The sequence below is a fragment of the Mesoplodon mirus genome (assembly GCF_964341445.2).
Source record: "Mesoplodon mirus genome assembly, chromosome: 12".
In the NCBI taxonomy this organism is placed as follows: domain Eukaryota; kingdom Metazoa; phylum Chordata; class Mammalia; order Artiodactyla; family Ziphiidae; genus Mesoplodon; species Mesoplodon mirus.
Genome location: NC_138988.1, coordinates 22754560 through 22776344, shown reverse-complemented (window position 1 = coordinate 22776344; position 21785 = coordinate 22754560). Strand labels below are relative to the sequence as shown.

The 21785-nt window shown below is 39.1% G+C and overlaps 1 protein-coding gene across 4 annotated transcripts in view; it reads right to left on the bottom strand.

Moving 5' to 3' along the window:
• SUCLG2 (succinate-CoA ligase GDP-forming subunit beta) overlaps positions 1–21785 on the bottom strand; it is a 306029-nt gene that overhangs the window by 174501 nt on the left and 109743 nt on the right. For all 4 annotated transcript variants that reach the window (XM_082638974.1, XM_082638972.1, XM_082638971.1 and 1 more), the window contains exons 3-4: positions 3476–3575; positions 2454–2544 (exon numbers count right to left, since the gene is read on the bottom strand). In XM_082638974.1, coding sequence (XP_082495100.1) covers positions 2454–2544; positions 3476–3575 — 191 coding nt within the window. The remainder of the gene's footprint in view (positions 1–2453; positions 2545–3475; positions 3576–21785) is intronic.

Genomic DNA, 21785 nt, shown 5'->3' with positions numbered 1-21785 from the left:
TACAGAACTCCTTCTTTTCACACCTTTAAGGAACTGATGACTGGTCAAAAATAAAGTACCTTATAAGGGGTTTCATAGTGATTCTTCTATCATAAATGGTAGCTCATGAGTTTGTAAGAAATATTTCTTGGCACACGGTGTTAGGATTTTCACAGAACCATTCCGATTTCAAGTCACTTTCTAATACAGAGCTAGTCTGGCGAGCCAGATTTAATAACTTTCAGTAGTTAGTCTGACAAGCAATACGTTATAACGTTTTAGGATAAGTGTCATTCAAGAGTCCTATTCTTAATCTTCTAAAGTGTTGACAGATATGCTCTGCATTCCGTCAAATTTCTATTTGTAAAGACCAGCTGCTGCCTCAAACAGCTCCTGCTTGGTAGGAACAACCCATCACTCTTCAAAAAAACATTCTCAGGAAAATGATGATTATCAAGAGATAATTCAAGAAATTTTTATATACAGACCAGTTTTTTGACATTAAGATGCTCTTCATATGAGCCAGGATATTAAAATACTTTAGGGACTGTTACAGAGAGAATCTAAATGGACTCCATCAACACTCATGCCATGAGAAGTTCAGTTAGATACATTTCAACAATCTTCATCTGTGACTGACACAAACAATATCATCAACACAGCCTTTTCTTGGAGTCTTCTGGTATGGAAAGCTTTTTAACGTACTTTACCCTATTTGACCAATGAACCTGTTTTTCATTTTTTTGTTGTTTGTTCATTTTGTTTTGTTTTTTTGTATATCATGCTACTCAAATTGTAGTCTGTGGATGAGAGCCAGTGTACAAACTATGTGTAACAGGACAGCGATTAGATAGGATTAACAGTGTACTCAGTTTTTGAACTTAATCTATTTGCGAAACAGTAACCAGTACAGGTACTGACTCATGGAGCACATGATGAGTAGCACTGTCTCACCTCCCCTATTACTATCCCAAGGAACACACCACAAACACAGACTTAGGAAAAAAAAAAACCAATGTGAATCAATGTATGTAATGTGCTTAAATAGCGTCTTGAACAAACTTAGAAATCTAAAGTTTCTATAATCTGGGAACTTCTGATTGATGTCAAAGATTCCATAAATTAAAAATGCACGTTCCTGAAAGTTGTATATAATAATACTGTTACAAAATGTGGTAATACACATTTTACAGAGAAAAAGGACAGAAACAAAGCATGGCAATTAAGGGGTGAGAATAGAGGGAAATTTTACTTTTCTAATTTTTATATTTCTATATTACTGGAATTTTTTACATATGTTAGTCACTTTTGCAATCACGAAAAGAAACACTTAAAAATAAATCACTCTGGTAGCTTCCTGGCAATGACTCAATTCACAAGAATGCACTTATCTCTAGTATTTCATGAGCCGATCTACAAAACTAATTTTATGCATATCTATATAGTGTGAATCTTCTTTTGTGTATTTTTATATGCTTTTTAAAGGTATCACAAACTCTAATCTAAAACCCCATGTGTCCACATAAAGCAACAAATTCCTACAAACAAAACTACTAATCATATCCTCTGAGGACAAATTTTGAAGACGTTACACAGGTAAAGGCTTATAACCAGTTTAAAAAGGAAAAAAAAAGTACCACGCTGGGCTGAACAAAAATAAATTCAAAAAACCACTTTAAGATGTAAACAGTTCTTGCATCTACCTGCGAGGCAGTGGGAAAGGGAAGTAACCACAACCCGTCTTGTTTGTGGGCTTTCTCGACATTTAGAAAGGCTCTGTGTTCTTAGAGGGAAGGAGCTAATGACCCTCCAGTATCCCCATCTCCCTCCAGCTCAGTGTCCTTTTCGGGACCAAGACAGACGCCCTCATGGTAAGTTAGGCTCTGGCCTCAGCTCTGCCACTTACAATTTCATGGCTGAGGCAGGTCACTTTGCTCTCGGCTTTATTTTCTCTGTGTGTGTATGTATACACGTACGTGCCCTATACACACTTGGGTGTCCCAAGAGACCTCCCTAATACAACATACTCCCAGTGAGAACAGTGGGTCAAAATGGTAACAATCTTAAAGTAGGTTGAAAAACAACTGTAACGGGTACAGTAATTCTGATATACTGAGGATAAGGGTGGGGCTGCGAGGGAGCAGAGAATGTCTGTCACTGAGTCTAGGAGTTGTTATGCCAAGGTCTTTCAGCTTTAAACAGAATCGTGCCTGTGTTCTGAAAGAAAAAGGCATTATTTCAATCACTACCCATCTTTACTAAATGCTGATGATAATAAACACTATTACTACTTTAGAATCCTTTTTATTTCTCCTAGAAGTTACATCACACATAGAACTATGGGAGGTTTAAAAAAATAAAATGGCACGTTGCCAAAGTTCATTGCTTCATTTGATTCTGTCAAAATTGAAGGATGATTTTATTTTGTTTTTTTTAACACATACACAGAAAATGACCAAAAGCATTCACGTTACCTTGTTAACTTTCACACCTTCTTTTGGAGTTTGTTTTGTTGCTAGATTATACCCAATCATCTGTTTAGCCAGCTGTCCCACAACTTTAGGACTAAGAGAGAGGAGAAAAAAAAGAGAGAGAGAAGAAAGAAAAGAAAGTCAAGGTCTCTGTTGAAAATCATTTAAAAGCAGAGTCCGTATTATATCCCCAAGTCCACCCTACCCAGGGCCCACCTCCACCTTCATAGAATCCATGGTGCTTTCTGCTCATACACTAGGTGCCTAGCACTGTACCAGAGGCTCACTGAGTGCAAAATATATATGAATGAATGAATGAATGAAACAATAGGAGGGAAGTGGGGAGGGGAAGGGAGGAGAGGGAAGGGAAACAAAAAGAAGCTTGCTTACATTTGCTATCCTCTCCCCCCAAATAAGTTACAGTCATAGTAGAGACACAATGCTGAAATGCATAGCAGACTAAGATAAGAGCTGAATAACAAATACTGGATAGTGGGCAATCTGGGAAGTAAGACCAAAGATGGGGATAAAGGGAAGGGGAAGGATCAAAGTAAACCATGAAAGGTATGTGACAGGAGAGGAGAGGAAAGTGTTCAGTGTGTGGAGACATAGGATATAAAGCTGATCAGACAGGTTCAGATAAAGGAAGAATTAGACTATCAGACAGGAGGGACCAATGATGCCATTGGTAATGGGAAGCCACCGCAGGTTCTTGAGTAGGAGAGTGGCATTACAGAAGCAGCATTTAATTTGTAAGTGGTACCATATCAAACATGATGAACCACTGAATGTCTAGAACAGGAGTGTCAAGTTTTCACCAATTAGTGAACAAAAATCCTTTTGTGGGAGGAGAAGGGAAGCCAAGGCACTGCCAGAGCCCTCTACCTGTAATTTATTTCCTATATGTGCCACCTCCTGTTCCTACTCCCACCCCAGCCCTCTTTCTCGGTGTTCCTTTCAGTCAAGAGCAGGATCTTCCATAATTGCTTGGCCCAAAGAAAAGGAATTAAAACCTCCTGGCTTACTCTTTTGTTAAATGAACGCCTCCTTTCAAACCGCTACTGAAGACACCTTTTCCTCTTCCTCCAGCTAAGATCTGGGCTTTTAAAACAATTTCTTTTGCATCTGCAAAAGAAAATCCAGAGTTAGTAGTTGATTTACAATTCTTTTTTTTTTTTAAGCAACAAGCGAAGTGGTAATGACATAACTTCCAAAAGTGACTGGTAAAAGCTCTCCCAAACCAACTTTGAAAATGAAGGCAATAAAGAACTTCAAAAAACATCAATGTGCCTAAATACAAAGTCTGTTTATTGAGGACATTCAAATATTTCCTGCGAGTTTAATCTAATACTCAACCATCCCAAGGGAGAGCAAGGCATGTGTTCCCTGGCTCTTCTGAGTGTCAGAAGATGCTAAATAAATCCAGGCTGGAAGTATTAATTTTACTGTGTGTAGACACTTCCATGTGGCAGAGCCCAATCTGCCAATCAGAGGAGTTAACTACCTGTCAGCCATCTGAGATGTCAAAGGGAAGGCTGGTTTACGTGGGGGAAAGGTTTATTAAAGACAAGATGCAAAGGAGGTATTGAAGAACTGTATTCTTGGAAATCAACGGTTTTCTGAGCAGTTGTTCTATGTATCAGTGGGGCTGGGCAAGGGAGGAAGAAATGGATTAAAACTAAAAGTAAGCAGTATTTTTTCAATGTTGGCAGAGTAACAGAACATCCCAGAGGAAAGTAGTTGTGGAATCTTTGTTTCTCAAAACACTCAAGGAAAGAGTGAGCTGTTTGCCCTTGACCTTTGAGACCAAAGTCATAAACTCAAATATCTTTACAGGACTGGTGGGAAAGCTGGATGTGTGAAGCAGCCCAGTGATAGAGAAGGCGCCCTCAGCCAACAGGAATGCTCCCCTACCCAACCAACAAAAAGAAAAAAAAAAAATGAAAAAAAAGTCAGCCCCCAAATCAAATGCATTTAATAAGTCAAAGAGTACACATCTTCAGGCCACAGCTTGGCATTCTCTGTTTGTGATCCAGTTTTGTTTGAAATTAGAGAATTAAGTCAGACAATCTCCGATACAGCTCTAATGGTTTTCTGGTTCAGCACACCAGGTTTAGAATCACAGACCCAGGTTTCAAACAAGCCTTCATTCCTTGCCCAGCTGTGTGATACTGGGCAAGTTACTTAATGTCTCTAAGACTCAGTTTACTCAATTATGAAACAATGTTGAGGGTTGTTTTAAGAATTAAATTAGAAAATATATGCAAATATCCCTAAATCCTAAAAACTCACTAATGAAAGAGTATTGCCACAATCAGTTAGTACATTTATTACCTTTGTATATTGTGAGGAACCAAAAGGATTATTTCCATTCGGGTTGAGATGGTAAAAATTGTTGGAATCTGCAACCACTCATGTAAGGTCCATAACTGTTGGTTATTTCAACTATTAATACCATCATTGTTGTTACTTGTAGGTAAGCAGGCAAAGGTTCAAAGAACAGGAGCCACAGGTTTTATCATGAAGGCAATGGGGCACTATGGAAGGATGTGACACTATGAAGGCACTGGGTAAGACGGTCACTCTAGCTGATATAATCAGATTATTAAGGCTCATTGTCTTATTGGTTGGTCTTCCCTTCTATATTTGCCCACACTCAGAAAACCAGGGTTTACCTTCTCTCAGAAGTATATATAGTTCCTTCTTTGCCACCCTCTATAACCTCTGACAATAGTTTCTGCCCAGGATATGAACCATAACAACATCAGTCAAACGATGTCTTAAAATAAACTAGTTCCCATCAAATTGAATAGAAGACAAGCTATGGTGACCGCTCACTATCAGAAACTCACCAGGAATGGAACCAAATAAAATGAATTTATTGCATATTTAGGCTATTGCATGTAGGAGTAGTATTAAGATCAAGAACTTTGAAGAAAAACAGACTTAGTTAAAATCTCCAACTCTGCCTATCCCTTTATTTATAGAGAAGAATGAGATTCAGAAAGGTAAAAGTAACATGTCCATCTATAAAATAGTCAAAACAAAAATAATCTATAGTGTTAGAATGATGTGAAGAATAAATGAAAATAGTAGGTAAAGCACTCATCTCAAAGTTTGGCGCATTAAAAAAGAGTCAAAATATGATAGCCATCATCATTATAATTATTTTCAGCAATTAAGCAAAAAAGTAGAATACAGAAAGACATTTCCAATTTCTCTTTTGAAGACATCAAGTAGAAAAACACTTTTTGCTGTCTACTTAAGTTTTTTTTTTTTTTTTTTGCGGTACACGGGCCTCTCACTGTTGTGGCCTCTCCCGCTGCGGAGCACAGGCTCCAGACGCGCAGGTTCAGCGGCCATGGCTCACGGACCCAGCCGCTCCGCGGCATGTGGGATCTTCCCGGACTGGGGCACGAACCCGCGTCCCCTGCATTGGCAGGCGGACTCCCAACCACTGCGCCACCAGGGAAGCCCTACTTAAATTTTTAATTGTGATCTCTTCAAATTCTTTAAAAAGGATAACCAGCATTCCATTGCCATTATCATTTTTCATATCCTCATCATCCAGAAAAAGAGATGCTTTCCTCTCCAAGCTTTCCAACAGCAAAACTTGAAAGCCATGCAGACTACCTAAATGGGCAATGGTAACTGGTGTTACACAGGTTTGATTAGATAAGCTTTAGGCACTAACCATCAAGACACAGAAACAGTTGTAGGCTCAATGAAATGCTGTCAGTTATTCATATCACCACCGATCATGTATTAAAGGATTCCAACTTGGTCTACAGTTGGTAGACCAAGCAACCACGTTGGAGACTGTGAAACCACACACTGGGGCAAATAGAAAAAGGGAAAGAAAAACATTATATTAAAACTAGGTACATCTTCTGCAGCTTACACCCCAGGCCAAAAATAAGTTTACTACAATCATCTCTTCTGCTTAGATCTCAAATACCAGATCAGTACAGCAGGTCAGTAGCCCAAAGTAAAATAAGTTTGTCTCATCTTGAGGGAAACTCACATAAAGTAATTTAACTCATGTGGCTATTTACTCAAAGCATTAAAAATTAAGTGGCCAAATCCTTCTGAACAGTAACTAGCTTTTTCATTCAGTATTTACCAAGTGGATTCACACTTAATGTCACTGTTTCCATTTTATTTAAAGATCTGATTTCTCCAAAAACTTGTACAAATTTCTGTTTGTTTTTTTAATGTTACCTCTCTGTTCCCAAACAGAGCTACAAAAGAATATCCCATACAGGAAATTCCATATTTGCATGAATACACAAGATGATTTAACTGTATTTTAGGATATAAAGCTAAAAAGAGACAGGGGGGGAAGACTCTCCTCCAATAGATTTTGTACAGAAATGGATTGCATCTATACATTGATAACCATATTACTGGTATAACCCAGGTCTGTATAACTCCAAATTCCCTGCTCTTAACTGATACTTTTACATGCAGTAGCCTAAATATGCAATACATTCACTTTATTCTGTTCCTTTACTGGTGAGTTTCTGATAATAAGCAGTGCTCATGGCTAGAGTTCTATTGGGTTTGATGGAAACCAGTTTACTATAATTCATATATATTTTAGGAGAAAAAAGCACTATAGAGACATATTTGATAAACTGAATAGATATGTAAGACTTTCAAATACCATTATCACTTAAGGGAACAAAATTGTTAGCCATTAAGAAAGCCTAAAAAAAACCCCTCTGAGCCATGGTCTTATTTCACTCTATTAGCTGCATTAAAATAATGCTTTCTCACTGTCTTCCTCTCATTCTCCACCAAAACAAGTGTTATTATAATTACAATAATACAGTTTTATACCAATTTTTATAGTTCCCCAACAGTCCCATGCTGGATAATAAACATTCTTGGAAGCGTTATTAAATCTTAAAGAATAAATAAATTCATTAAGGAAAGCATAACCTAAATAGAATAAATAAGAAATGTTTTTAATTAGGCAGGCTTAGTAAAACTACTTCACTTTGCTTTTCGGAGATGGAATTCTGAAAATACATTTATGCAAAATAATGTTCACAAGACATACTTTAGAACCAGAACACACATGGGCCATAGCAAATGTCTGAAAATGTTAGTCAAGAATATCAATAAGGGCTTCCCTGGTGGTGCAGTGGTTGAGAGTCCGCCTGCCAGTGCAGGGGACACGGGTTCGTGCCCTGGTCCGGGAAGATCCCACATGCCGCGGAGTGGCTGGGCCCATGAGCCATGGCCGCTGAGTCTGCACGTCCGTCCGGAGCCTGTGCTCCGCAACGGGAGAGGCCAGAACAGTGAGAGGCCCACGTACCACACACACACACACACACAAAAAGAATATCAATAAGAGTTAAGTTATTTTCAACTATCCTTTTAAAATAGTTTGGTGATCAAACAAATATTTGTATTACTGAACTGATTTTTATTCAGTATTGTGCTCTTCCAAGGTGCAATACTTTCTAAACACAAAATGTATTACTCTATATACCAGTACTGTAGCAAGGTGACTACTGCCATGATCATCTATTTTGAGTCAATAACACTGGTTTGGGGGGGTGGGGACTACGATTTCTATGATTCACTGACAAGCAAAATTGGAATATTCAGTTTTCAGCACAACGGCATTGTGTAATTTCTAACATAGTGGTCACCTTCCATGAGGTTTGATAGAATCCTTAATAGAGAAAGTTACAATGTATTTCAGATTTACCTATTACTGTAAGGCAAGGAGAAAGGGGAGGGGGAGGCAAGAGAAGAGTTGAAAGGTACTATGAAAAGATGAATCTTAATAAAGAACATACAATTTATAGGGTGATAATAGAGACCCAAGTGGCAATTTCCCAAAGGAAATGAGCTAACATCCCTGTTTTCATTATGACCCCAGAACCCAAACTTAAAAGTGGAGAATTACCTATCTTAATCATTATTGTAATATCTCCTATAGACTGACCCCTATTTCTTCAAATTGTGAGTAGGTTGCTTGCTGTGAAATAAGACTGTTTCTGAGACTGAAACAACTATTTCAACTTTCAACAAGTCTGACATGGGCTCACAAACACTGGAATAGAGAATTTCAAACATATGAGACATTAGAATAAGCCATTTCACCATTGGTCACATCCCTAGACTAAAACAGAATTGGAGATACTTGGCTCTCCATCAGACTGCTACCATCAAAGACTTAAATTACACACACCTGGAACAGTGATTTACAAATATAAGTAAAAGATGGAAATAAAATGATCTCTAGGACAGGGGTTCTGTAATACAAATAGGAAGTTATCCAGGGAGACATTATTTCACATTAAAAAAATCTTTACTGATAAGGCTTTTATGTAAGTTTTAAATCTTAATTTCTTAATGAATATGTTAGCCAATTAATCCCACATTATCTAAAATAATTCCTTCATTTGGATACTGTGGGGGCATGATAATGCCCATTTGAACACTTTATTAATTATAAAGAAGATAATAATATTATCTTAACACACAATTTTATTTTTCAGGGAATCATTTTGAGCTCTTATAAAAACCCCTAAATTAAAGTTTGATAAATCATTCTTTTTTCAAATTGCCATACTCTTAAAAATAATGTATATTTAATTCTACATTATAGAACTTATTAAAATCTATAATGATATATTAGCCTACTCTTCTGATTTTGTCAATGGTGTTATTAATTGCTTTCATAACCTTTAATACACACTTTGTTGGTGATAAAAATTTTAAAGCTAGATAAAAATTACCTTCAGAAAGGCTCGATTTAGTTGTAATATCTTACTCTTTCTGTAGTTTAATATTTATAAACCAATCTTACATTTTGCCTATTAGATTAAAAGATATATTTCCATAACAAAGGTTAAGGATAGAACCTCCTGACATTGATGCCAAAAATAATGTGATAGTATTCAAGCAACTGTAGCTAAGCAAAAAATGTCTAATGGGCTTCCTCGGTGGTGCAGTGGTTAAGAATCCGCCTGCCAATGCAGGGGACATGGGTTAGAGCCCTGGTCGGGGAAGATCCCACATGCTGCGGAGCAACTAAGCCCGTGTACCACAACTACTGAGCCTGCACTCTAAAGCCTGTGAGCCACAACTACTGAAGCCTGCACTCTAAAGCCCGTGAGCTACAACTACTGAGCCTGCACTCTAAAGCCCGTGAGCCACAACTCCTAAAGCCCCAACACCTAGAGCCCATGCTCTGCAACAAGAGAAGCCACCGCCATGAGAAGCCCACGCACTGCAACAAAGAGTAGCCCCTGCTCACCGCAACTAGAGAAAGCCCACACGCAGCAACGAAGACCCACAGCAACCAAAAATAAATAAATAAATTTATTTTTTTTAAATGTCTAATACTATAAGACTGCAACCACAGGTCATTAAACAAATCTTCTGCAAATGAAGCCACTTGAAAAAAAGAATTTTTCAGAACAAGTTTCTTCAAAAGAAGAAATTTCCAGAAATCTGTGTTTTATGTATAGTAGGGATTAATGATATACATTACTAATAATAACATCTGTAACATTTGTAACTTCAACATATCCTGGAAACAGTCACAGATGATGAAAAGCATTTATGAACATCAATAGCATTTCTACAGTATTTTGTGATACGTTTGAAGGAAAAGAATAAAGGAAAACTAGCTATTAAAAATCATTTTTTTCGGGCTTCCCTGGTGGCGCAGTTGTTGAGAGTCCGCCTGCCGATGCAGGGGAGACGGGTTCGTGCCCCGGTCTGGGAAGATCCCACATGCCGCGGAGCGGCTGGGCCCGTGAGCCATGGCCGCTGAGCCTGTGCGTCCGGAGCCTGTGCTCCACAACGGGAGAGGCCACAACAGTGAGAGGCCTGCATACCAGAAAAACAAAAAAAAATCATTTTTTCCCCTGATTTTTAAGGCAAAGATATGTTCAGTCAGGGCTCAATGAAGGAAGCAGAACCACGGTGAGTTATGAATAAGGGATTTATTCCAGGAATTAAAGCTGAACTTGTAGGAGATGCTGAGAAAGGAAAGGTGTGAAAGTAGAGGTTGTAGGATCAGGAGTCACCAACCAGCCAATCAGAGGAGTCACCAGCTAGCATATGCAAGAGCTGTGAAGAAGGGTATGGGACTTGTTGCCACGCATCTCATGATGGGTTTGTGTCCATGTTGATCAGCAAGGTCAGCAGTTGGGAAAACAGCTAGACATGGAGCACAAAGGAACAAAGACAAGTTGGACCCTCTTGCCCAGCATGTCTACGTCTACCCATCACTGCATCACAGAGTAATGGCTGCATTTCAAGTTCTGTGCAAATTCCAAATCAGGGCAACTCTAACCTGATATATAGAAGGAAGGGGATTCTTAGAAATGGAGTTCCACCTTAACCAAGCAGACACAGTATAAATTACCACAGATGATAATAAAGGAATCAGAAGGCAAAGCCCGTAACTGTTGCAGGTTCAGAACTAATATTTTTTTACATTTTTCTGAGTGGCTTGAGAACCTATCCTGGGCCAGGGTATATCCCTCCTTCAGTAGCAGACAATTGGAAGCTACGTGATCATACAGAAATATAAGGGGATCTCTTGTTGATCGGAACCAGTGACGAACAAGAGGGGAGAAAAAGGTGGCAATGCCCAGAACTGATATGCGAAGATAAACTCACAACAGTTTTATTTTCAGAGACAACTGGAAAGACTGTGAAATTTAAAATGTATGCACCATATATATATATATATATATATATATATATATATATATGGCTGGGCTGCACTCATAATTTAAAGATGTTTCTTTCACTTTCACAGCAATATTACTAGTATTCTGAGATCTTCCACCTTCATGTTTAGAAATCTTGTCTATTCCCTGTTTTCTCTTACTTAAGTCAGTTCCTCTATCTGGCCCTCCACTTGCTGAGAGAGGCTCTCATATGCTACTGGCTGGACTCAGCCCCACTGACTGCTTGCCCTCCTCATTCTGCCACCCTGGTCTACTGGCCACACCACCACCAGTTTCCTCTAGTCAAGAAAGATCCTCCAGCTTCTCACAAGTGGGTCCTTTCTGGGGACCTTCTCAAGCAGAGTGGCTGAACCCCTAGTGAGGCAGCTTTTTCCTTTTCAGCACAGTCTCTATCCCAGAGGACACAGTCTCCAGGGGAGACCTGGGATCAATGAAACCTGATGCTTTTGTGCCCTCAGAGCTATAGCTCCTGCTGCCCAGTCTTCCCCTTTCCTCACTCATAGAGATTTAGCAGGAACCCCTCAACTTTCTAACCAGCTCCACTCTTTAGAGACTCTTTCTCCTAAGAGGCCCTGATTTCCCAATTGCAGAGTGCATTGAAAATCCTTCTCAGCCTCCTGAGTCCAATGCTAATCAAGGAATAGTACTGGGCGTCTGTTCCATGCTCCTGAAAAATTCATGACAGTTAAGAAACCTGGAATGTTCTAAGACAATTAGGAGGTCCATCTGTCCAATGCACACAGAACACCCTTTGGTAGAGCAATCCTACTTCTGTGAAAATCAGCTACAGAAACAAGGATTTCCACTGCAATGTAATTATAAGAGGGAAACACTGAAAACAACCAGAATGTCCATCAGCATTTGGACATTCGGGATTGGAAAAACAAATTTTACATATCCACATGATGAAATGATACAATACTATATATCTATCAACCATGATTAAGTATATCTTTATGTATAAACATGGGGAAATGTCCACAGACACTATACGCTTTAAACTGAGTTAATGATTAATATTTAAAAATAAATAGTCACATTTTTGAATCATTATATAGTCATAATGAAATCTAAATGGACAATAACCAAATGATTAACTGAGGTTATCTTAAGGAGGTAAGGAGGGGTATTATGGGTAGAACATTACCTTTTTTCAGTACTGATTCAATTTTTTTGCAATTATCATGTGCTGTCATAAAAAAATTAAAATGAGACTTTAAAAATGTGAGATAAATATAGGCAGTTATTTATAGTGGTTTGTCTTGAATATTTAAATGTTCCTTTCTGTATCAGTCTTTATAGTTTTAATCTGTGGGGTCAGGGATGCCTATACTTGAGGAGGCCTCCAGAAGGCATCTTTAAGAAGTATGGCTCATCGTCTTACAACATGACTTCCTAAAGTGTTATGCAAGAAAACTGACAGCAGCAGAAAAACTTTTTTCCCTTTTAAAATATCTCTTGAGCACCTGCAGGAATTCAAAGATTTAAAAAAGTCATAGTCAATGCCTTTCAGAAACTTAAAATCTACTGAAGGAAAGAGATGCAAACAAAGAATTACTGAAAAATATGAATGCTTCCACAAGTGGCAAGAACAAAGTATAGTGAGAAGGGGAAATGGTGGGCCGGGCAGGAGAAAGAAAGAAGAGCCGGGAAGAGAAGAAGAGCTGTGAGTTTTCTAGGTAGATAAAGCTGGGGGGTGAAGACACCAAGGGGTAAACAGCTAAGAAAGGCTACTTTGCTTTTCTATTTATACTTGTTTGGCTGTCTTAGTTACCTATTTAAATTAGAAACCACTATAGCATCACTTGAAATAAACCAGTAAAGCATGCCAAGGATTCAGCACTCAAATTTGTTATTTCAGATCTTCAGAAAACCTCTACTTCAATAAAAGTTTATTTATCTATATTCAGGAACAGCATATAAATGAAAAAACACATTTTATGGTCTTTGTTAAATTTAGTTATTTTGCCCTAAGTGCTTTTAAGATCTCCAGTCATTTTATCACGGTGGTCTTTAAAAACCCCCCAATCAGGTACACTCTCACACAGGGCTGTGAAAGCTCCCAAGGGGTCAGTAAGATTCAAACTAAGCAGTTGTTTAATAATAGTAAGAGTTACATATATGTCCACCCCCTCCTAACCTGCAAATAAACACATATTCCAGACTTAAAATGTGCAACCATTCTAAATGCCAGAAATATAGAATTCCAAACACTGGCTTGGTGATGTTGCTATAAAAAGGAAACCAGGAGCTTTTTTATTTTCCATTTTAAAGTGCTAAAGTGGTGGATGACACTCTGGAGTTAAGTAGAAGCCAGGAATGACCCACCCCAAGGGAGATGAAAGATCTCAGAACCACTTTCCCATGATATATACATCTACTGTGGTCCAGCATAAACTGTTATGTAGCTTTCAAACTGCATGGAGGTTTAAATTGCAATGTCTTGCTCTTTTATTGCCTGTCCTGACCCATTCATTGTGTCTGAAATCTAAGTCTATTGCTTGAATGTTAAACACAGGGAGGACTTTAGATTGCATCCTAGAGGATGAAATCATGCAATTTCGGTGAACTAGGAAGAGTTTATATTTGGCTGACTTTCGAGGGTTGCGAAGGCCTGAGAAATAGTTACTTTTTCCTTTTCCTGCTATGCCAGCTTTCTTTGGTTTTCATCCTTCCTTCCTTCCCCTCTCCTTCCTTCTTCCTTCCCACCCTTCCTTCCTCCTTTTCTCTTACCCTTTCTTGTATTGTTTCCAATTTATTTAAGTGCAAGTTCAATTATATCTAACATAACTAACTTCAGTTTCAACAGCCTGAAAGATCAGCACTAACTTCAAATTTCACCTCCCATCACACCCTCCTCAAAACCACTCCCAAATAAGGACTAATACACTTAAATCCCTCAGAACTGGAGCACTCATCATCAACCTGATCTATACCTGACTTCAGAAGCCACAAAGCCTGGACCTACTTTCTTGGACTGTCTTCAGAACAACCTTTCTGATTATCTTTGAAGCATTCAACCTAGGATGGTCTCTTCTGGGACTTCCTGCATCATTAAAAAAAAAAAAAAAGCCTGGTTTGAGCAAGAATTCATACTGGAATGAGCCAGCCCAAGTGTTATAAATAAGAAATTAAAGAATTAACAAGCTGATGTGTACCCTTTAGGATGCACATCATGGGGAAAAATTAATAAAAATTTTTTGAGTGGAGTTTGGAATTGTTACACCCGAAAACACAGTAAAATACTCAAGAGCTGGCATCCACACCTGGGAAAAGTAAATGAAAATTCTGGCAGGTTTTAAGTAGCTAGTACTAGTGTGGCAGAGAAATAAAATCCTGTTTCATGCTTGACCAAGCAAGCAGTCCTATATGAGGATACCCTCTGAAATCCCAATCACTAGGAGACATTTACTCTCAAGATTCACATTTCATTATGGCAGCTGGAAAGCTACCAGATAAGCCTATTCTTCCTACCCACTGACCGACCTCTCCTTTCAAAATGTGGCCAACATTTGTTCTGTATCCCACACTCTCCCTCACCATCACAGTTTTTTTACTCTGTTTTTCACTTTAGTTTCCAGGAATATGATATCAGACATCTGGGAGTAAATAGCACATCCACAGGAGTACCTAAAATATTCCCTTCATCTCCCACTGCTAGTGCCCTTAAATACAGCTGCAGCTTTTTTCAGGTCCCCGACCCTTTCTCTTTACCTCCCATCAAGAGTTTGGAACAGGCTGTCATAATGCATAAACATGATTCCACTGTGGGGAAGGAAGGAGATCTTGCTACCCAATATGAATTTCCCAGGACACTTGTCCATAAAGCTAAAACATCATAACCTCAAAATAGGATGGCTTAGCCGTATACAAAGGAAGTGATTTTTATGATGAATTAAATCAACATTGACTCGGGAATGCTACAAAGTCTCACAAACCAGATGCCACCTCTCCTCTGAAGGGCCTTCTAGTTCAAAGGAGATGCCACACCAAAGAGGAGCCACAGAGCTGGGGAGGGCCCTGTCACACTTGATGAAGCCACACTCAGTTTAGCCAGTCATGCCCCTCACACCTTCTCTAGTGTTTGTTGCTACTGAAGGGCACACACAGCATGGTGCAGAATGAGATGGCCTCATTCCCCTGGAAATGACCAAGCAGGAGTGCCAGGTACATGGTGGGCCCTCAGCATATGGTCATTCATTTATAATCATCACTTCTTTTGCACTGTGAAATCATAATCACAGTATTTATTAGGTGTTTACTGTGGAATAAGATTTGTGCTAAGTGTACTCATTACCCACATTTAACAAATAACTCCACTGAGGCTGAGTTATCCGGAGTAACACAGCTAGCAAGAAGTAGAGTCAGAATGTTTCAGCAAGAAAAATAATTCTAGAGACTGTGCTTTAACCCTTTCACATAGATCCTCATTATTGGGGTTTTTTCCCCCAACATTTTGTTATTAAAATTTCCAATCACATAAAAAAAAGTTGAACGACAAGTAAATATCTACACACTCACCACTCGGGTTCTATAACTGCTAACATTTAACTACATTTGCTTTATCCCAAATCTCTCCATCCATCACAGCCCATCTTATTTTTTCATGCATTTCAAAGTAAGTTGCAGACATCAGCACAGTTACCCTTAGACTCTTCAGCACTCATAACAGTAACTAAAGTTAATACCTGTTTACGGTTCCTTTTTGGCGAGAGATACAATTTACATACAGTGAAATGCCCAAATCTGAAATGTACCATTCAGTAGGTTTTGACAAATGCATATACCTGTATGACTCAAATTCCAACCAAGAAATACATTGTTGTTTGTGAGAGCATATTACTAGAGTGTCCTTAGGACAAAATATCTAAATAGAGCAGCACTGACAATGAGGATATTAAATCTCTTACTGAATTTTCACTGAAACTAAACATAACAAAATATTAAATTCTTACATCTCAGCACAAAGATCAATCCCTGGCCTATAGACAGGCCACCAACAGATATGTGACTATTCAAGGCAGTGTAAAAAGCAATCAGTTCTCCCCCATCCACCCCACGACCTCCAAATCAGAATCCTGCCCGAAACATTCCTAGTCAGGGTCAGTGACATGCAAAGTACTGATTTAAAAAGGGATTTTTTTTTCTTTTTTACCACGAGCATATATAACTTTTTGAAAACAACTAATTATTTTAAAACATGAACTTTTCCAGCCCTGATACTTTGGAAGCTCAGGGAAACTATCAATAATAGTGGCACCAAAGGTGTTTCCTTGCACCATGTCTGTCCTGGTATTTTGGTGTGGCTATTCCATTTTGAAAAGGGAAGTGAATTCTCCTGGGGATTCTTGCAACCTCCAGAAAAGCCAGGATGATGCTTCCAGCCTTAATCTGATGCTTAAGTGATGGAGTGATGAACATGACGATCTTTAACCCAAAGCTTTTCTAGGCTGTCAATGTCCTTATCACTGCCTGAAATTAACATATTGGGATTGGAGACTTTCCATAAGCCTCCAGGGTTTTTGAAAGAAAACCACTAGAAAGTATTTAGAAAACAAAAGCCAAGACACATCTGCGCTATAACCTACAGTACATTACTCTTTTGAAAACTTTGGAAAATACAGATACAAATGCTTTTTTAAAAAGTCTGGAATGACAGAAAGTCTACATCAACAGTTATCTATAGGGGGTGAAGTTTCAAATCATTTTTACTTCCTTCTTTAAAGCTTTGATATTACCTGCACTTTTTACAAGTGCTTTATAAATGCTTATGCCATTTATAATCAGAGAAAAACTGTTTTCAGATTTAAATAAAATATATGTTTATGTGACCTAGTAAGAACAATAACAATATTATTGCTAAGTGGGGGGGAGGGGGAAAAAGCTTTCTGTAATCGAAAATATATATCATTAAATATATGTACATGGGGGCTTCCCTGGTGGCACAGTGGTTGAGAGTCCGCCTGCCGATGCAAGGGACGCGGGTTCGTGCCCCGGTCTGGGAAGATCCCACATGCCGCTGAGCGGCTGGGCCCGTGAGCCATGGCCGCTGGGCCTGGGCATCCGGAGCCTGTGCTCTGCAACGGGAGAGGCCACAACAGTGAGAGGCCCGCGTACCGCAAAAAGAAATATATATATATATGTACATGTATGCATACATGCATATATAATATGTATACTGAGGATTAATCTGGAATAAAATATACCAAAGTATTAACTGATTATTTGGAACAGGGGAGGAGATTACTGGTAATTTTTTCTTCTTTTTGACTGCAAATATGCTACAAAGAATATGTATTATTTCTGTGAATTTTTAAAGCAAGTTTATCACACATTAGATTACACTGGTGCCTGAGATGTGCACAGAACGCTGCCATTCAGCTTCACTGGGCTTTACCACCCCTTCGTCACTTCATGGGTGGTGTGACTCAGAATGGAGGACAGAGGCAAAACACGGCCACTTCTCAAATCAGCAACTAATCTTCCAGTTCAAAGCCAGCCATGGTGTTCCCTGGGCCTAGGGACTCACACACCTGTGCTTTCCAGAATTAGTTGCATCGGATCCATGCAAGAAACGTGAAGATTCGTCCCTATGAGACTCAGAACAAGTCACTGGGGCTCAAGTCACCAGTTTCCTTAAGGGGGACATACAGGGGTCAAGTGCCCTCTTGAGGTGCCCTTCAGCCCTTCAGATGTATGTGCGGAATTATTAAAGCACCTCTTTTCTATGTACATAAATCTACCATCCCTCTTAAGTCCCTCCCAGAGAAGGAAACATACTGGAGATGATCAGAGTATACTGGTAAGTTAATGAGCCACTGGCAGACAGCCTTGGATCACAACTCAGAGTTTGCTCCTCACTAGCCAGTTGAGGGGCCTTGGCCAAAGAGTAACAGAACCTCAATTTTCTCATCTATGAAATGAAGCTGACAAAAGTAGCACTTACCTTTGAGAACTGCTATGAGTATTAAATGCTAGGGGTTGGCGGGAGACGGGGGGGCGGCAGGGAGTATGTAAGGTATGTAAAGTTACTTAACACAATACCTGGCTTACATCCTCACTTATATTTATGTCTTAAGTTTCAAATAAATAGTAGATGATGATGATAAGGATGAATGTGTTGTCCATTCGGCAAAAATGTTTCATATAAGTAATAAATGCAGTTTTACTGACTTTTTTAAGTGTTTAGATACCGATGTCTTACTTTTTTTCCAATCATTCAGAAATGATCAATAAAATGTGCTCATGGTTGATGAGGACATACTAGTTCAAATCAAGTTTTCAAGGTCGGATCCCTTCAAGAGAAGCCCAAATCTATAGACATTTAGCACTGTCCTCCTGCCAGCTCCCAGATGGACTATTGCTTTTGTAAGTAAACTGAGCATCTCTGGATCCCAGATAGGATTCCCCTGCCACAAAAGCACACCATGTTTTTATTTACGTTTGGATAGTAGTTTGTTTAGTTCCAAGGCCTGCATGTTTCCTTACTTTTTGCTCGTCTCCCTTTCGATACCCTTGACTGTTGCCTGGAATGAGTGGCCCTGGTCCATCCGCCACGTTTCCTGGCAGAGAACTCATTGCTTGACTCCATCTGGAGTTGCTCAACTTCAGGCCTCATTAGCAGGCTGAGGCTTGTACCAACACAGCACATCCCTCCCCCAGCACTGAAGCTGGGTCCGTTCCAGCCCTGTGGCAGCCTGCAGCGGAGGGAAAATGAGCTGGGAGGCAAGCTAGACACAGAGCTTGGCTGGCGTTTTGTATGTCAGCGTTAGGACACATGGCTCTCTGTCCTTTAGTGTCATTACTGCCATTGCTATTACTGTTACTATGGTGGTTGAGGCTGTTGTCATATGTCTTAAAGACGTCACATTTTCAGGACTATCTACCAAGAACTAGTCAAAGGACTTTATACACCTCATCTCATTTAATCTTCACATCAGCCCTCTGCATAAGATACTATTCCTAGTATCAGAACACTGAAACTCAAAGAATTAAAGTCCCTTGTCCAAGATCACACACAAGTTGTAAATTCCAGAGCACAGGCTCAGGCCAGAGCTGAAGATCCACAAACACCATCTGAGCATGACCTCCTACTACCCTCACCAATTCATGTTTGAGGGAGTGAATGAGGTTGGGAGCGGGTAAGGTGACAGTGGTCAGAGAGAAGGCAAGCCACCCACTTCCAAATGTAACCAGAATTCTTGACCATGGGTTCTGGGATCTGTCAACTAAAATGAAGAAAAAGTGACGACCCAGTAATAGCAAGAACAAGAAAGACCTCCCATTTTGAGTCAAACGAAAGGCTATGCCCATAAGGTAGCTCACACGGATTAACACCTTCACAGACAAACCTTTTAACTGTGTATACAACCAAACGTTTTTGTGATGTATTGTACCTGATCATCTTGTAATAAAACAAAGCCTACTCTATCAGTGTACTCCCTCAGTACTTTTTTTATTATTCATGTTTTTTTTTTTAAAGACAGCAGTCCAGGTTGATGGGGTGCAGATGTCAGAGAGGAATTCTCTAAAGTCAAAGGCAACACTGGTCCTTCCTTCTCTGAGGCACTTGTTACCACAGATAGGGATGCCCACGACACAGGAATGCCAGAGTGTGGGCCTGAGTCCACTCTCTAGCATTAGGGTTCCTGGATTCAAACTCTGCTTCAACTCTTTTACTTAGTTGTATAAAATCTTAAAAGTCACTTAACCTCTCTAAACTTCAGTTTGTTCCTCTGTAAAATGGAGAGGATAATAGTAAATCTCTCATGGGTTACTGGGTAAATTCAAGTATGCAATCCATGTGAGTACTTTGAACAACGCCTGGCAACACAGCAGGTGTTTTCTTTTAAAGAATGTGAACTACTATAGGTTTTATGACTTACATCCTCTGATTTCGCCTCATACATTCCCTAAATAAATCCATTAGCCTTCACATCTTCCTCTAACAAATGTCATTACTGTTTGAGCCTCTGCTAGGTGACAAGCAATATAATGGGTGATTTGCGCATCTATTATCTTTAATCCTTCCAATAATTCCATAATTTAGAAATTATTGTCCCCAGTCTACAGTAGAAAACACTGAATGGAGTTCAGAAGTTTATGAGTGACTTGTTAAGGGATATGACCTCCAGCCCATGCTTTTTCTATTATAGTTTCCATCCCAACCAAGAGGGGGATGTGAATGTTATCTTGCTGCCCAGGGCAGCAGCTCATCTACTGAGAGCTGACAATCCCCCAATCTCACCATGGCCTAGGGGGTATCGCCAGAAAGCAGCTTTGGCAACCCACCTGGCATCCAGGCCCTGCCAAGACTAAAGTTGTCCACCACAGATCTTCTGTTAAGGCCACTGCAGCAGGGGAACACTCCCCCGCCCCCTCACAGTGTCAGTGTGTTTGGGAAACCTAGGGTAGCTTTGCTGCAAAGAAGAGCCCACTTGTGATTTTAAATGAAATATTTGCTTTACTTAAGTGACAGATTTTTAAAAACCCATTTTTTATAAGCCTTTGAGTTCAACTTGCAATTCTTATCATTCTACTAAGTTTAAAATTTTGACATTCACTTTCAAGGTGGCTTTTGATTAAGGTTCAAACAACTCAAGTTGGACACACTAAACTCCCCCTCAGCAATCAGTATCATTTACACATTTAATTATTCTTAAACATTTTAAACTGAATTTATAAATTGAACGTATCCATTTTCTTTTCTTAAGCACTTCAACTGTCTGACCCAAAGAGCAAAACTTTCTCAAGTACTAAATTGCACCAGTAATTCCCTAACAAATTAAAAGATGCAGTGAATTTTAAAACCACTGCAATACTATTTACAATCTTTGTCAAAAGCTTTATCTTTCAACATAAAAATTACAAGAGTAATGTCATTTAATGTCTACTCTGTTACTGTAATATGTCAAATTCTCTTAAACATTACAAACACATCAACTAAAATAATATATAGATAATTAATAATTGATTAGGATTAATCATATGGGTTTTAGAAATTTCATCATTTGTTTGCTAAGTTATCTACCTACCTTGGTTAAAAGTAACATAACAACTAAGGGAACGCTTTTCAAATCTTGTGTCACAGATAACATCACAACTCCAAGGAACTGAGGTCACGCTCTTATCCAGGGTGGGAGTTATTTTTCATGTACTCCTGATGGACAGGATGGAACTGTTTTTAATAGCTGCCAAGACAAATGGGGACCCCAAACAGGGTGATCTCCTGGACTATATATAACCCAGAATCACTCAGATTACACCACCAACCTAATACTGCTCAATTCCATCTGATGTCAACAGATAGAAGTCAGCCACCTTCTGTAGGGCTTCAGCTATTACCTCACTTACTGCATGCATGGTTTTGTGTTTTAGGTTTCCGGGTTTTTTTTTTAGCTTTTTAGGAATTTCAGTTGCCTTTTTATTGCTCGAGAAGTTTAATGCTATTCCATAAGCTCCTTTATATTCTACTATAATTCCTTTAAACATCTATAAATTTTGTCACTTGATTCAAGACTAACTTCAGCACTTACTGGACCTCTATCAATTTGGTGCTGGTCTCCTCTAAACAATTCTTTACTGCCTCATGGAATTCAGAATTATT